Source organism: Palaemon carinicauda, chromosome 21, assembly GCF_036898095.1.
Source record: "Palaemon carinicauda isolate YSFRI2023 chromosome 21, ASM3689809v2, whole genome shotgun sequence".
Lineage (NCBI taxonomy): Eukaryota > Metazoa > Arthropoda > Malacostraca > Decapoda > Palaemonidae > Palaemon > Palaemon carinicauda.
The window spans coordinates 317993-336181 of NC_090745.1; the positions used below are offsets into that span (position 1 = coordinate 317993).

Genomic DNA, 18189 nt, shown 5'->3' on the forward strand with positions numbered 1-18189 from the left:
AATCGACAAAAGGGCAGTGGTCCAGCGAGGAAGCGTCTCTCCATATAAACATCCTGGAGATGATAGCGGTTCTGAGGGCGTGTCGACAGTTCGTACACTTCCTGCGAGGAAACACTTTGGCGTTAATGTGCGACAACGCCACAGTAGTGGCGTATGTAAAGAAACAGGGAGGCATGAAGTCAAGGGTTCTATGCGCCCTAGCCACGGAACTGTTAGAGTTACGACAGAAGAAGGGATAGAACTGACGGCAAGGTTCATCCCAGGAAAGAGGAATGTGATGGCTGACGGCCTCAGCAGGGCGGGTCAAGTGATAGGTTCAGAGTGGACCCTACACCCGGAGGTAGCTCGGGCAGTCATCCTAATGTGGGGCTCCCCAGTGATAGACTTATTCGCCACACGTCTGAACGCCCAACTACCCGTGTTCTGTTCTCCGATCCCAGACCCGTTGGCAGTGTTCGAGGACACCTTCCAACATCCCTGGGACGACCTCGATGTGTACGCCTTCCCTCCCTTCAGTTTGATCAGACAAGTGTTGAACAGAGTGAGAGCGTCGTCCAACCTGTCGATGACTTTGGTAGTGCCCTGGTGGCCGGAGAGAGACTGGTTCGCAGACCTAAAAGAATTAGCTCTTCGTCCTCCTTGGCCGCTTCCGAACAGGCCAGACCTCCTGCGTCAACCTCACTTTCACAGGTGGCACGAAAACCCTCGATCCCTCCACCTTCACGCGTGGAGGTTATTGAGAAGCTCCTGAAGAAAGAAGGATACTCATCGAGAACCGCGGCAAGGATGTCGGGTTATCTACGGCGTTCCTCGGCAGTAGTTTACCAGGCAAAGTTGGCAGTCTTCGTGAAGTGGTGTGCGTCCAAGAACATCAGGCCCTTAGGGGCGTCGATCCAGGACATTGCAGACTTTCTGGTGTACCTGAGAGACGACGTGGGTTTGTCCATTCCGGCCATCAAAGGAGTACGAGCAGCCCTGGGTCAAGTCTTCCTTCTTAGGGGCATTGATTTGGGAGCCTCAAGGCACATCTCTATGCTCATCCGCAGCTTTGAACAATCATGTCCCCCCCAGGAGGTACGAGTTCCGCAGTGGGACCTAGCCAGAGTTCTCAAGGTTCTGTCAGAGCCACCCTTCGAACCTCTCAGGGACGTACTAGACAGAGAACTCACCCTTAAAACAGCATTTCTTTTAGCCCTGGCCTCGGCGAAAAGAGTTAGTGAGTTACACGGCCTCTCTTACGAGGTCTCACGCTCCAAAGGGTGGAGAGAAGTTACCTTTAGGTTCGTTCCTAGCTTTGTGGCGAAGACTCAGAACCCGGCGTGTTGGGATCCTCGGTTTGATGGTTTTTCGGTGCCAGCCATCCCTCGCTCCGACAACCCGAAGGATCTACTCGTATGTCCCGTGAGAACAGTAAGAAAATACCTGGAGAGGACCGCAAAATTCCACCCTCAGATAAAAAATTTATTCGTCTCAACAGGCCGGGTGAAGAAACCGGTCTCGAAGAACTCTTATCTCTTTCTGGCTGCGACAGGTGATAAAGAGGGCCTACGAGGCTTCTGGGACTCCTCTCCCAGGAAAACCAAGGCCACATGATATTAGAGGTCTGAGCACCTCCCTGGCCTTCGAGAAAAACATGGCTGTGGGAAAGATCCTGAAGGCTGGGACCTGGTCTAGACAGTCCACCTTCACGGAACACTATCTCAAACATTGCTCGAGAAAATCCTTGGACAGATTTTCCATTGGCCCAATCATTTCGGCCCTTCAAGAGATCTAAGGTCATGGCCCCAGGGTAACCGGGGGTGTTAATGCCAAGAGACACTAGTTCCTTCCTTACCCTTACCCCTTTTCCTTCCTTTCCTGGACCATCCGGCCCAGGAAGATGTTGAAAAGACCTTAGTCACTGGAAGGAACGCCCTTCAAGAGGCCACGTATCGGAGTTGGTTTTGAAAAGGTAAGCCATTAGACACTAAGTGAGTTTTTTGGATAGTTTCCCCTACTTTTCGTGCAGTTTTCTAGTGGTCGTAGAACCAAGACCTCCTTAGAGGTTCCCTCTCTCGCGTGCCTCCCCGTCGACTTCTGGTCCCTGCAGGACACTCCCACCTCCTAAAGTGTAAGTCTCCTAAGAAGGTAGTTCTAGGTAAGTAACCGTGTTGGAACAAATCACAAATTTTTAAGTAATTTGTATTTTTCCTAACATACTTACCTAGAACTACCTTCGGGTTGTGGCCCACCCATCCTTCCCTGAGAACCTGCAGGGTCAAGTAGTACCTGTTCTAACGAAACTTACTGACGATTCGACGACCTGAGCTAGCACGCTTCCCGACCCCGGGTCGCCTCAGGGTACATATCACACTGCCTGAGGTTGACCCCGTTGAAAACGGAAAGAGGGTAAACTATACAAAAAGCTGGTCGGTTAGGTAGAGTTACCAGTAACTCCTAAGAAGGTAGTTCTAGGTAAGTATGTTAGGAAAAATACAAATTACTTAAAAATTTGTGATTTTCTCTCTTATACAACCTTTGGACCAAAGCAATCATTACAACGATATCTAAGACATAATATATACGGTGCACCTTATGCTATGCATTTGATGCTACTTCAACAGAGGACAGCATAAATATTCAAGATTTTGGGAAGGCATATTGCACAATATTTATCAACCAATGTTAAACAAAACCACTTCTTGTGCTGAAGTGACTCAATCATCGATGAATGGCCTGAAAAAAAAAACAGTGCCCTTGATTTGTGCGTGAATTTTTAGGCTTTTAAGAGTCAGTCAAGAACATCTTGAATTTGGTAGCGCTGAGCAATGAAGAGGTGGAGTTTGGAGAGGAAGATTTTAAAGTTAATCGAGGCTCACAAGCAACTACTGACAAACGATGAATTTTTGGAGGTAGAGAAACAATAGGAAATGAAGTTTCCCATACCTAGAACCAAAAAAAAATTCAGTGAAAGAAATGCAGTTGGGATTTTACCATCTATGCAAGTATTTTTTCATCTTTGAGGCCCAGGATCCTCCAACCGAACATTTTGCAAAAATAATGAATAGTGTCAAAGATTCAATCATACCATTTAGGCAAATTTTCAAAGATAAGAGAGGGAACACCATTCATGAAACCATGGCTTGGTTATTGGTCCAGGTAAAAATCTAAATGCTACCAAGTCATCACCGTATCTTGACGCAGAAGAACCACTGCCTTCAGTTTCTGGTTTGACCAAAAAACCTAATATAACTGTTAGTAATAAATTTATAGCTGCATCCTCGCCAACGCCCATGTCATACTCCTCCAGCAACTAATTCCTTGCTTCCAACTCCACCTTACTTGTCCAGTAAGCAGGAGAAATGCCAACTTCAAGGTAAAGTGACATTTATTAATATCATCAGTATTACATTGTCTAGAGGTTTGTCCATAACCCTTATTTGGTGTCTCTCTGCATTTTCATTGAACATTATCTTAGTTTTACTCGTATTCAGTCATATATTTTTGCTTGCTCTATTCAAATCATCTATCATCTCTTGCAATTCCTCTAATGATTCACTAAATAGAACTATGTCTTATGCATATATGAAGTTGTTAAAGTATTCACATTAATGTTAATTCCTACATTTATAAAATATAAGTTTGTAGAAATTCCTAGGCACGCTGTGAATAATTTAGGAAATATGGGGTCCCCCTGTCTAACTCCTTTCTTAATCGTAATTTTCTCACTATCTTTATGTAGTTTTATAATTGTTGTACTTCCCATATAGATATCTTCAAGTGTTCCAACATAAGATTTTTCTATTCCTTGTCTTTGAAAGACTAATTACTACTGAGGTTTTGACACAATCAAAAGCTTTCTAATACAGTAGTCTATAAATGCCATAGATAGTGGTTTATCATACTCTGGTGATTTTTCCATTAGCTGGTTAATTACATGGATAAGGTCAATTGTTGAATTCCCACTTCTAAAGCCTGTTTGCTGATTAGATTCCATCTGCCTTTCTATTCGGCCTAATATAGTCTTTGTAAGTATTCTATATATTATTAAGATTAAACTTATTAGGCGGTAATTTTTCAAGTCTTTTGTGTCTCCATTTTTATGAATTAGTATAATAAGATTTTTCCAAGCTGTAGGTATCAAGCATTCTTGCAGGCATTTTGTGTTAAGTTCATAGAGTGTGTGTGTATGTGTATATATATATATATATATATATATATGTTTTGGTTTATATTTATCACGATCTACCAACATTCAGAAATCCATCTTTTCCATTATCAAGACTAAATGTGAACATTGTGTTATTGCTCATATTTCAGACCTGATGGATTCCCACAAGTTAGCTTGATCGCAATGAATATAGACCAAAATGTTAAAGTTTCTGCTTTCCATGTCCTTTCTAATGTGTGGGATGTATATACTGTATATATTTATATATATATATATATATATATGTGTGTGTGTGTATATGTATGTACAGTATATATACATACATATATACATACACATAAACAGGATATATATATATATATATATACACACACATACATTTATATATGTATTATATATACATATATATGCATATATATATATATATATATATATATATATATATATATATATATATCACACACTTACAATAGAATGATTATCATTATGAAAAGCAATGACACAAATGGAAAACAGATTAAAGGAGAAATATTGGTACACGTAAAACCAATAACGAAAGAACTACTGTACTGTAAATCTTAAAAAAAGAAAACAATAACGCACTGGCATTGTTTCTACGCTGTCTTTGGTACATCTGACCTGTTTGCCTAAGTTGGTCATGAGAACTCTTGCAAGTGGTATACAGGTATCCAGGTGTGCTCTGTTCTCAGAAGATTCATTTGGGGTTGCTAAGAGATAAAGAGTTCACTTATTTTACTTTAAGTGCAAATTGATTAATATTAATTGCTATTTTTTTAATTGTCCCGTTATTGGGTCTAGGAAATTTTAAAGAATTTTTTTTTTTTTTTTTAAATCCCAAATCCTTGGGAAAATAATATATAAAGAAAAAAATAATCTTTCATATATGATTACAAAACTAGTAAAAACTGGTAAAGAATAGTTAATTTGAGTATGAAAAGATGTAAGGGTTAAACTTATGATAGAATATTTATCAATATCTTATGTAACTTAATCAGTCCCCTTAAAAAAAACTGTTTCAACTGAACATTGACCTGGATATGACCTGGTTTTGTCATACATATGAATAAATACTGGGATCGAATCATATATGGAAATTGTAGTATTTTTCTAATTAAATTACGTTAGAATGTGGTTTAGCATTCAAAGTACATGGTTGTGGTGGCCGATGTGGTAACGTCCCTGACTGGTGAACGCCAGACTGGAGGTAGAGTCCCGCTCAAACTCGTTAGTTTCTTTGGTCGCTGCAACCTCACCATTCTTGTGAGCTAAGGATGGATGGTTTGTGGGAGCTTATAGGTTTATCTGTTGAGTCATCAGCAGCCATTGGCTGGCCCTCTTTGGCCCTAGCTTGGGTGAAGAGAGGGCTTGGGTGCTGATCATATGCATATATGGTCAGTCTCTAGGGCATTGTCCTGCTTGATAGGGCAATGTCAGTGTCACTGTCCTTTGCCTCTGCCATTCATGAGTGGCCTTTAAACTTTAAAATGATAATCTGAATTGAACCAGGATCTAGTGAAACCTGTTTTTATACGCATTTACGAGTTTTTTTTTTTTTTTTTTTTTTTTTTTTGAAGTAGACTTCGTATGTTCTTATTGATGTATGGGTTACTGAAGGCTATTGGCAGTGTACTTCAACCTTCCACCCTCCCTCCCACCATCACCACCTCATCTGCACCTGCTTTTTAGCCTTTTCCTTTCCTTTAGCTCTCTTTCAGCTTTCTTTCGGCCATCTTGTCTTTCAACCTCTTAGCTTTTACTTCAAGTAGCATCTGAAGGGTTTTCATCCTATTTGTCCCTTGGATCTGGATGGCCTCCCCGGTCCCAGTGCCCTACCAGATAACTCATCTCACCTCTATGATAAGGAGCAAGTGTTGATATATATATATATATATATATATTATATATATATATATTATATATTGTATATATAAACACATAAAATTATGTGTGCACATATATATATATAATATATATATATATATATATATATTATATATATACTGGCCAGACAGTATTACTTTGGATCCCTCTCTCTGGCTATGGTTCATTTTTCCCTTGCCTACACATACACTGAATAGTTTGGCCTATTCTTTCCACATTCTCCTCTGTCCTCTTACACCTAATAACACTGAGATCACCAAACAATTTTTCTTTGCTCATGGGGTTAACTACTGTACTGTAGTTGTTCAGTGGCTACTTCCCTTATAATAAGGGTAGAAGAGAGATTTTAGCTATGGTAAGCAGCTCTTCTAGGAGAAGGACACTCCAAAATCAAACCATTGTTCTCGGTAGTAGGTTGGCCGGGGCACCAGCCACCCGTTCAGATACTACCACTAGGGAGTAAAGGCCTATTTTGGCTGGCCAGACAGTACTACATAAGATCCTTCTCTCTGGTTACTGTTCATTTTCCGTTTGCTTACACATCAACCGAATATTCTGGCCTATTCTTTACAAATTCTCCTCAGTCCTCAATACACATGACAACACTGAGATTACCAAACAATTCTTCTTCACCCAAGGGGTTACGGCACTACAATGGTTCAGTGACCAGTTTCCTCTGGTAAGGGTAGAAGGGACTCTTTAGCTATGGTAAGCAGGTTTTCTAGGAGAAGGACACTCCAAAATCAGACCATTGTTCTCTAGTCTTGGGTAGTGCCATAGCCTCTGTACCATGGTCTTCTACTGTCTTGGGTTAGAGTTCTCTTATTTGAGGGTACACTCGGGCATACTATTCTATCTAACTTCTCTTCCTCTTGTTTTGTTAAAGTTTATATAGGAGATATTTATTTTGATGATGTTACTCTGGTTATTTTGTTTTTCACTTTTCGTTTCCTCACTGGGCTATTTTCCCTGCTGGAGCCCCTGGGCTTATAGCATCCTGCTTTTACAACTAGGGTTGTAGTTTAGCAAGTAATGATAATCCATCCATATACCAAAGGCACTTCCCCCAATTTTGGGGGGTAGCCGACATCAACAAGAACAAAACAAAAAAGGGGACCTCTACTCTCTATGTTCCTCCAGCCTAACCAGGGACTCAGCCGAGTTCAGCTGGTACTGCTAGGGTGCCACAGCCCAACCTCCCACATTTCCACCACAGATGAAGCTTCATACTGCTGAGTCCCCTACTGCTGCTACCTCCGCGGTCATCTAAGGCACCGGAGGAAGCAGCAGGGCCTACCGGAACTGCGTCACAATCGCTCGCCATTCATTCATATTTCTAGCACGCTCTCTTGCCTCTCTCACATCTATCCTCCTATCACCCAGAGCTTTCTTCACACCATCCATCCACCCAAACCTTGGCCTTCCTCTTGTACTTCTCCCATCAACTCTTGCATTCATCACCTTCTTTAGCAGACAGCCATTCTCCATTCTCTCAACATGGCCAAACCACCTCAACACATTCATATCCACTCTAGCCGCTAACTCATTTCTTACACCCGTTCTCACCCTCACCACCTCGTTCCTGACCCTATCTACTCGAGATACACCAGCCATACTCCTCAGACACTTCATCTCAAACACATTCAATTTCTGTCTCTCCATCACTTTCATTCCCCACAACTCCGATCCATACATCACAGTTGGTACAATCACTTTCTCATATAGAACTCTCTTTACATTCATGCCCAACCCTCTATTTTTTACTACTCCCTTAACTGCCCCCAACACTTTGCAACCTTCATTCACTCTCTGACGTACATCTGCTTCCACTCCACCATTTGCTGCAACAACAGACCCCAAGTACTTAAACTGATCCACCTCCTCAAGTAACTCTCCATTCAACATGACATTCAACCTTGCACCACCTTCCCTTCTCGTACACCTCATAACCTTACTCTTACCCACATTAACTCTCAACTTCCTTCTCTCACACACCCTTCCAAATTCTGTCACTAGTCGGTCAAGCTTCTCTTCTGTGTCTGCTACCAGTACAGTATCATCCGCAAACAACACCTGATTTACCTCCCATTCATGATCATTCTCGTCTACCAGTTTTAATCCTCGTCCAAGCACTCGAGCATTCATCTCTCTCACCACTCCATCAACATACAAGTTAAACAACCACGGCGACATCACACATCCCTGTCTCAGCCCCACTCTCACCGGAAACCAATCGCTCACTTCATTTCCTATTCTAACACATGCTTTACTACCTTTGTAGAAACTTTTCACTGCTTGCAACAACCTTCCACCAACTCCATATAACCTCATCACATTCCACATTGCTTCCCTATCAACTCTATCATATGCTTTCTCCAGATCCATAAACGCAACATACACCTCCTTACCTTTTGCTAAATATTTCTCGCATATCTGCCTAACTGCAAAAATCTGATTCATACAACCCCTACCTCTTCTAAAACCCCCCTGTACTTCCCAGATTGCATTCTCTGTTTTATCCTTAATCCTATTAACCAGTACTCTACCATACACTTTTCCAACTACACTCAACAAACTAATACCTCTTGAATTACAGCACTCATGCACATCTCCCTTACCCTTATATAGTGGTACAATACATGCACAGACCCAATCTACTGGTACCATTGACAACACAAAAACACATTAAACAATCTCACCAACCATTCAATTACAGTCACACCCCCTTCCTTCAACATCTCAGCTTTCACACCATCCATACCAGATGCTTTTCCTACTCTCGTTTCATCTAGTGCTCTCCTCACTTCCTCTATTGTAATCTCTCTCTCATTCTCATCTCCCATCACTGGCACCTCAACACCTGGAACAGCAATTATCTCTGCCTCCCTATCATCCTCAACATTCAGCAAACTTTCAAAATATTCCGCCCACCTTTTCCTTGCCTCCTCTCCTTTTAACAACCTTCCATTTCCATCTTTCACTGTCTCTTCAATTCTTGTGCCGGCCTTTCTTACTCTCTTCACTTCTTTCCAAAACTACTTCTTATTCTCTTCATATGACTGACCCAGTCCCTGACCCCACCTCAGGTCAGCTGCCCTCTTTGCCTCACGTACCTTGCGCTTTACTTCCACCTTTTTCTCTCTATATTTTTCATACTTCTCTATACTATTACTCTGCAGCCATTCTTCAAAAGCCCTCTTTTTCTCTTCCACTTTTACCTTCACTCCTTCATTCCACCATTCACTGCCCTTCCTCATGCTGCCTCCAACAACCTTCTTGCCACATACATCACTTGCTATCCCAACAAAATTTTCTTTAGCTAACTTCCACTCCTCCTCTAAATTACCAGTTTCTCTTACTCTCACCTCTTCATATGCCATTTTCAACCTTTCCTGATATTTACTTTTTACCCCAGGTTTTATTAGCTCTTCAACCCTCACTAGCTCCCTTTTACATCCACCTACTCTATTCCCCCACTCTTTTGCTACAACCAATTTTCCTTCCACCAAAAAAATGATCAGACATACCGTTAGCCATACCCCTAAACACGTGCACGTCTTTCAATCTTCCAAACATTCTTTTAGTTATCAACACATAATCCATTAATGCCCTTTCTACTACTCTTCCATTTGCCACTCTTGCCCATGTATACTTATTTTTATCTTTCTTCTTAAAAAAGCTAGCACTTATTACCATCTCTTGTTCAACACACATATCTACCAGTCTCTCACCACTCTCATTTTCACCTGGTACGCCATACTTCCCAATGACACCTTCTACCTCTCCAGCACCCACTCTAGCATTTAAGTCACCCATAACAACTACATAATTCCTTCTACCCAGTCCTTCTACACACCTAGTTAATTCATTCCAAAACTCATTCCGCTCTTCTTCACTTTTCTCACTACCTGGCCCATACGCACTGACAAACGCCCAACATTCCCTACCCATCCTAACCCTTACCCACATTAACCTAGATGATATCTCCTTCCATTCCACTACTTTACCTGTCATCCATTCACTCAGCAATAAAGCCACACCCTCTCTCGCTCTTCCCCTTTCAATCCCAGACACTCTACCAGACATTTCACCAAACATCACTTCACCCTTTCCTTTCATCTTTGTCTCACACAAGGCCAATACATCCATCCTTCTACTTCTAAACATACTTCCAATCTCACATCTTTTACTCTCTATCGTACTACATCCACGCACATTCAAACACCCCAAAACTAGAGTGCGGGGAGCAGTCACTCTCCCCCCAGCTCCATCTCTTTGTTGCTGTCTCACAGGATGGAGCTGGGGGGAGAGTGACTGCTCCCCGCACTCTAGTTTTGGGGTGTTTGAATGATAATATAAAGATAATAGTTTTGGGTAGTGCCAAAGCCTCTGTGACATGGTCTTCCACTGTCTTGGGGTAGAGTTCTCTTGCTTGAGGATACACTCAGGCACACGATTCTATCTTATTTCTCTTCCTCTAGCTATTTCTAAGTTTTTATAGGTTATAATGTATATGAAAGATTGATTTTAATGTTGTTATTCTTAAACTTCTCTTGTATTATATTTCTTTATTTTCTTTCCTCACTGAGCTATTTTCCCTGTTGGGTCCCTCTGGTTTATAGCATACTGCTTCTCCAACTAGAGTTGTAGATTAGCAAGTATTTATACACTCACACACACACACACACACACACACACATATATATATATATATATATATACATATATATATGTATATATATATATATATATATTTTATGAACAACAATTACCAGTATATACAGTATAATATGAACTGAAGTTTTTTTTTGTCTCTCTCTCTCTCTCTCTCTCTCTCTCTCTCTCTCTCTGTATATATATATATATATATATATATCTCAAGCAGTAGATCGTAGAAAATATGAATCGAAGGAAAGCCTAAAAAAATCAGTATTATATAATACTTTTTCTCACCCGTTATCATAAATTACGTTGTTCATTTTGATAATCAATATTAAAAAAAAAAAAAACAGCTGACTGATTAGAGAATAATATTGTGGGTTATCTTGTGTTGAGAATTTTTCGGAACCTGCCATCTTGCCATTTCCATCTCTGACGATCAGCCGTAAGTAATGTTTCTTGTAGAAGAAATACAATCTTTCGTGTCTTTACATATTTAAACACACGCGTGTGTGCTTTTTTAAATATGTAAAAATGCGTGCTTCTGTGCTTTGAAGCATTTATGTATTCCCAACGTAGAAATCGGTTGTACTCCCGAAGTTCAAATTTGTTGCGAATGTTTTTACGTTGAACATGCTGGCGTAGGTCTCTCTTCATAGGTTGTGTGTGTATATATATATATATATATATATATATATGAATAAATCTACTTTGCCGTAACTGATCTTAAGATATTTAATATTCATTATTTATTAATTCTCTTGTAGTTTATATATTTCCTTTCGTCACTGGGCTATTTTTCCTGTTGGAGCCCTTGGGCTTACGTAGCATCTTGCTTTTATGACTAGGGTTGTAGCTTAGCTAGTAATAATGATAATAGTGATAGTAGTAGTAGTAATAATAATAATAATAATAATTACACACTTGAGATTTTGCCTCCGTATGATAAATAATGGTAACAACGGCATAACGTTATTATTTTCTTTCGAGACATTCATCTCCTTAAAATTCATTTTTTTTCTTTACATTTATTCTGTTAGGTTTTCAAGATAATCGGGTAAGTGAAGATGCTAGTAGGCTGTCATGAGGCTCAATACTGCGTAGTACTTTAAAACTTTTATTCCAGCTTTGACCAAGTTGTGGAATGATCTTAATCGGGTAGTTGAATCAGTAGAACTTCAAAAGTTCAAACTTGCAGAAAATGTTTTTTTATATTGAACTGGCTGACATATGTCTTTTTATAGTTTATATATGAAATATCTGTTTTAATGTTAATGGTTTTAAAATATTCTATTTTTCATTGTTCATTACTTCTTATACCGTTTACTTATGTCATTATTTCCTTTATTTGCTAGGCTATTTTTCCCTGCAGGAGCCCTTGGGCTTATAGCATGTTGCTTTTCCAACTAGGGTTATAGCTTAGCTAATAATAATAATAATAATAATAATAATAATAATAATAATAATAATAATACTGGTTTTATGGGGGTGGGAGAGAAAATTGCGCATCTAAGGTTACCCAAAGCTTAACCTCATGTTTTTTTTATTTAATTTTTTTTATTATAGATTACAGCAAATGAAGGTTTATTTCATGAGTTTTGAAATGACAGCAACAGAAAGCTGACGTTATGGTTTTGAGACGGCTGATATTGAAGAATTAGTTCATCTATTTTTTTTTTTTTTTTTGAGACATTAATAGAAGTCTGACTTTATATGTTTAAAGACAGTAGCAATTGAGTTATTTCCATCTTTTTGAAATGGCAGTAAGCTAAGGTTTTAGACTTGACGCATTTATAGACCTTAGCAGTTGAAGATTATTTTTTTTCAAATGATAGTAATTGTGGGTTGATTTTATTGATATGCGTTTGCACAATGCAGCAATTTTTGTCTTAAAATTATTATTATTATTATTATTATTATTATTATTATTATTATTATTATTTGCTAATCTACAACACTAGTTGGAAAAGCAGGATGCTATAAGCCCAAGGGCTCCAACAGGGAAAATAGTCTAATGAGGAAAGGAAGAAAGGAAAATGAAATATTTAATGAAGAGTAACAACATTGAAATAGATATCTCATATATGCACTATAAGAACTTTAACAAAACGAGAGGACGATAGAAAAGTGTGCACGAGTGTACCCTCAAGCAAGAGAACTTGCTGAAGGTCAACTATTCATTTATAGGCAGTGTAATTCCAGGTTTATTTTCATGATTTTTGAAATGACAGTAACTGCTGCTGGACTGACAGCAGCAGTTAAAATTTTGACTTTACAGTTGACAATTAACTTGAATGTTAGCTATCTGTAGACAGTGGGGATTTAAGGTTCATTTTTACGAAATTCTGAAATGACAGTAACTAAATCGTGACCTGATGCGTTTGTAAACCAATGGAGTTTTATTTTGGATCCTTTGACTGGCCTGACAGTACTACTTTGGATCCCTTTCTCTGGTTACGGCTCATTTTGTCTTTCCTACACACACCAAATAGTCTAGCCTATTCTTCTCACATTCCTCTGTCCTCGTGCGCCTGACAACACGGAGATTACCAAACAATTCTTCCTCGCTCAAGGGGTCAACTACTGCTCTGTAATTGTTCAGTGGCCACTTTCCTCTTGGTAAGAGTAGAAGAGACTCTTTAGCTATGGTAAGCAGTTCTTCTAGGAGAAGGACACTCCAAAATCCATCCATTGCTCTCTAGTCTTGGGTAGTGCCATAGCCTCTACCAGGGTCTTTCCCTGTCTTGCGGTAGAGTTCTTTTGCTTGAGGGTACACTTGGGCATACTATTCTATCTTATTTCTCTTCTTCGTGTTTTTGAAGTTTTTGAAGTTTTTTTAATGTTATAGTTCTTAAAATGTTATTTTAATTATTCATTATTTCTCTTGTAGTTTATTTCCTTTCCTCACTGGGCTATTTTCTCTCTTGGAACCCTTGACCTTATAGCATCCTGCTTTTCCAACTAGGGTTGTAGCTTAGCTAGTAATAATAATAATAATAATAATGTGTTTTCAAACAACAAGTATTATATTTTTATTTAACAATAACAAAAGGTTGACTGTATACTATTTTTAGACAGTATCAATTGAAGGTTTATTTCTTGCTATTTGAATTGGCAGTAATTGAGGGCAGATTTTCTCCTTATGTAATTTGCAGCAATTTAAGATTTATGACAGGGTTATTCGAATGATATTAATTGAAGATTGACGTTATTTTTTGAATAATTGCAATTGAAGCTTTAGGAAATTGTAATAATAGAAATTAGACTAAATATTTGTTTAAATCATCATCATCATCTCCTCCTTCGCTTATCTACGCAAAGGGCCTCGGTTAGATTTCCCCAGTCGTCTATATCTTGAGCTTTTAATTCAATACCTCTCCATTCATCATCTCCCACTTCACGCTTCATAGTTCTCAGCCTTGTAAGCTGGGGTCTTCCAACTCTTCTAGTGCGTTGTGGAGCGCAGCTGAAAGTCTGATTTGGTGATGCGAAGAGCATCACCAAATCATCTCCATCTACCCCTCATCATGATCTCATCAACTTATGGCACTCGAGTAATCTCTCTTATAGTTTCATTTCTAATCCTGGCCTGCCATTTAATTTTCAATATCCTTCTGAGGGCTTTCTTCTTAAATCTACTAAATCTTTTGGAGATTGTTTCATTGTCATACCACGTTAAGTGAATTATCGGTATATAATAATGAAGAATAACATCTTGGTCTTTTTATTAGTGTACTTTGAAAATTAAGTTCATGATCTTGAAGATTACGGTTATTGACTATTTAGTTTATAGTATATTTCAAGATCACAATAACTGGTAGCCTATTGGAAACGTCCCTGCTTTGCAATCTGCTGGACTGGGGTTCGAGATTCGCTCAAGCTTAATGGTTTCTTGTAGTGTCTGCAGCCTTACCATCCTTGTGAGCTAAAGTTGTGGTTTATGGGGAGAGCCTATAGGTCTACGTGCTGAGTCATCAGCAGCCATTGCCTGGCCCTCCCTGGTTGTAGCTTGGGTGGAGACAGGGCTAGGGCGCTGATCATAGGTATATTTGATTATTCTCTAGGGCATTGCAACTGTTTCTTGCCTCTGCCATTCGTGAGTGACGTTTAAATTGAAGGATGAAGTTAGGAATTTTTAAAACGGCAACAATTAGATATCAAAGTCATTGCTGACTGTGCACCTCACGTAGTGAACACTATGCATCAGTGGCGGATTAAGGCTCTTGTGGCCCTAAGGCAAATTTCAAGATTTTTTAAAATATGGCCTGAACTAATGATAAAATTTATTTTATTGTACAATAATAACAAATATCCATTAGTAAACATTTATTTCTAAACAAAACCTTATCAATTTTACATATGTTAAGGTAAGGTACTTTTACATACATGTGTTTTTGTATACATTAAATTTTCACTTCTTGCTTTGACAGTAGCAAACTCATCAATCATAGAACTGAAGTCAGTTTCGGATAGCAAATATTGTTCAATGCACAGAAGTGCCAACACACAAAGGCGGTGCTGACTCATTGTGGATCGCTTTACATCCTTAATTCGAGTAAGCTGGGAAAATGACCGTTCACCAGAGCAATTAGTAGCCATCAGTGACAAGTAAATTCGCAAAGCCACTTCAAAGTAATTGAATGTAAATGAATGTCCCGAGGGAATGTCACCAAATCAAGCAGATTGAAAACCTTGATTGCATAGTAGTACTTGAGCTAGCATCTTTGATTTTCAAATGTTACGTTTCGAGGAGTATTTACTCTTATCATCAGATCTTTTAAACACAAGAAGTAATATAAAACACACGGGTTCTTACCTCTAAGCAGGAGATCTGGTGAATGATGATTAAAACACAGTGAACCCAACATACACAGCCTACAGACAGACTGATAAACTGGTTCTTGGTCGTTAAAAATAAAAAAAATCCTTAAAACTCTTATTTTATATGTAACTGAATATACTGTGTCTAAACAAATGAGAAAACGTTAATAGAACAGCGAGGGACAATTCTGTAAGAAAAATATAAGCAAAAGTATCCATGAATCACTTGACAAAAACATGTCTCAAGTAAAACCTCGAAGCCAGAATGAATGATCTACTAGATCATTCATTCAGTGAAAAGTTTCTTTCTACCTAGATCAGATCTAGGTAGAAAGAAACTTTTCACTGATTTACATATGATGGAACATAACGTGAGAAAATTGAGAAAATATTAATAGAACAATGAGGAACACTACTACAACAAAAATATGAGCAAAAAGTTTCGATGAATCGTTTGGCAAAAAACATGTGTCGAACAAAAACTCAAAGCAAAAATTAACTATTTGGGCAGAAATAAACCTGTCAGCACTCTGAGTCACTCATGATGGGCCATAACCGTTCACGGTTCTCTATGAGTTTCTGCCACCAACAGTACACACGGACAAGGACATACAAGTAGAATATGTAAACAACGTCAAAAGAAATATCTGTTGTTCTGATGATTACGAAACTTAAGAATTTTATTGTTTTACAGCCAAAGCACTTAAAACATAGTAAACAACTTCAGACCTTTCACAACATGGCTAATTACCGATAACTGACAGGTAACATTTTTCTCTTAGTCATAATCAAAATGTTTTTGGACTACCAGAAATGGCCTGGATTTTTTGTGGCCCTAAGGCATGTGCCTAGTTTGCCTTATGGTTAATCCGCCACTGCTATGCATTACTAAACATTACTATACTGCATCTTTTTATCCCTCTTGCCGTCTAACCTCACAAATTTACAACATTGTGCAATTATGTGATTTTCCCCAATATATATATATATATATATATATATATATTGCCAGACACTTACTGTACTCGGTTATATAGGGGAGATTATTATTATCATCATCATCATCATCATCATCATCATCATCATCATCATCATCATCATCATCATCTAAGCTATAACCCTAGTCGGATAAGTGATATGCTACAAGCCCTAAGGTTCCAGCAGGGAAAATAGCCCATTGAAGAAAGGGAATAAGTGTTGAGTTTTAAGATGCCCTTGAATACTGAGTAGTATTGAGCCTTATGGTGGAGAGGGCAAGCCAGCTCAAATATCCATTTAGTTATTCTTTGACTATTTTTTTCTTTCAGATCTGGAAACTCCAACAAGAAAGCTGACTAGTGTTGAGCCTTAAGATGAAGGCAATCCAGCTCAAATATTCATTTATTTATTCTTTGACTAATATTTCTTTATGTCAGAACTAGAAACTCCATCAAGAATACTGTGTAGTGCTGAGCTTTATGGTGGAGAGGGCAAGCTAGCTGAAATATTCCTTTTTTTATGCTTCTACTATTTCTTTCTTTAAGAACGGGAAACCAACAAGAATACTGTGTCGTGTTGAGCCCTATGGTGAAGGCAAGCCAGCTCAAATATTCATCTATTATTTGACTACTACTTAATTCTTTCAGAACTGGAAACTCCAACAAGAATACTGTGTCGTGTTTAGCCTTATGGTAGAGAGGGCAAGCTAGCTGAAATATTCATTTATTTATTCTTTGACTATTTTTCTTTCTTTCAGAACTGGAAACTCCAAACCCTCATAAAATGCTGCAGATTGGAACTCTGTTCCACCTGGTCCTCCTAACAGGGCTAAGTGCTCCCCACCTGGCTACGGCTGGTTCTTTGCACTGGTCCCAGCGTCCCTTCGAAGAAAGACTGGAACACGCCAAGAGGTTGCTTAGAGAATCGCCTTTGATTGATGGGTGAGACGTTAATGATTGATATTTGATTGTTTGGTTGACTGGAGATTGACAGTTAATCAATCGGGTGACTGGATATCTACTCTTTGTTTTTGATGGAACTAAGATTGATTATGAGTGATATAGTTGACGAACTATGCAATGCTCCTGTAGATCATTTTAAATTGCTGTCCCATGCGATATGCAGTAGATCAATATGATTGATAACTACAGTTACCAAGTTTCATCATTTCGCTTGAAATAATCTTTTGATACACTTATAGATTACTGTATTTCCTAATGGAATTGGTTTTCTTTAGCGGACCAATGTGATTAAAAATTATAATTAATAAATTTTATTATTTCGTTTAAAAGCTTTTAATACACTTATAGATTACTGTATAGCCTAATGAAATTGGTTTACATTCGCAGACCAACATGGTTAAAAACCAGTTACTAAATTTCATAAATTTGGCTTGAAATGAGCTTTTAGTACACTTATAGATTACTGTTTCCTAATTTAATTGGTTTTCATTAGCAGACCAACATGATTACAAACTACAATTACTAAATTTCATTATTTCGTTTAAAATAATCTTTTAATACACTTATTACTGTGTTTCCTAATGAAAATGGTTTTCATTAGCAGACCAACATAATTACAAATACAATTACTAAATTTCGTTATTTCCTTTAAAAAAGCTTTTAGATTATTTCCTAATCAAATTTATTGTTTTCTTTACCCGCAGGCACAACGATGTT

The 18189-nt window shown here is 38.4% G+C and overlaps 1 protein-coding gene across 1 annotated transcript in view; it reads left to right on the forward strand.

Moving 5' to 3' along the window:
• Window positions 1-11088: 11088 nt before the first annotated feature.
• LOC137615135 (dipeptidase 1-like) overlaps window positions 11089-18189 on the forward strand; it is a 25651-nt gene continuing 18550 nt past the window's right edge. The window contains exons 1-3 of the mRNA XM_068344767.1: window positions 11089-11156; window positions 17268-17451; window positions 18177-18189. The exon at window positions 18177-18189 is cut by the window's right edge and continues 144 nt beyond it. Coding sequence (XP_068200868.1) covers window positions 17294-17451; window positions 18177-18189 — 171 coding nt within the window. The 5' untranslated portion in view covers window positions 11089-11156; window positions 17268-17293. The remainder of the gene's footprint in view (window positions 11157-17267; window positions 17452-18176) is intronic.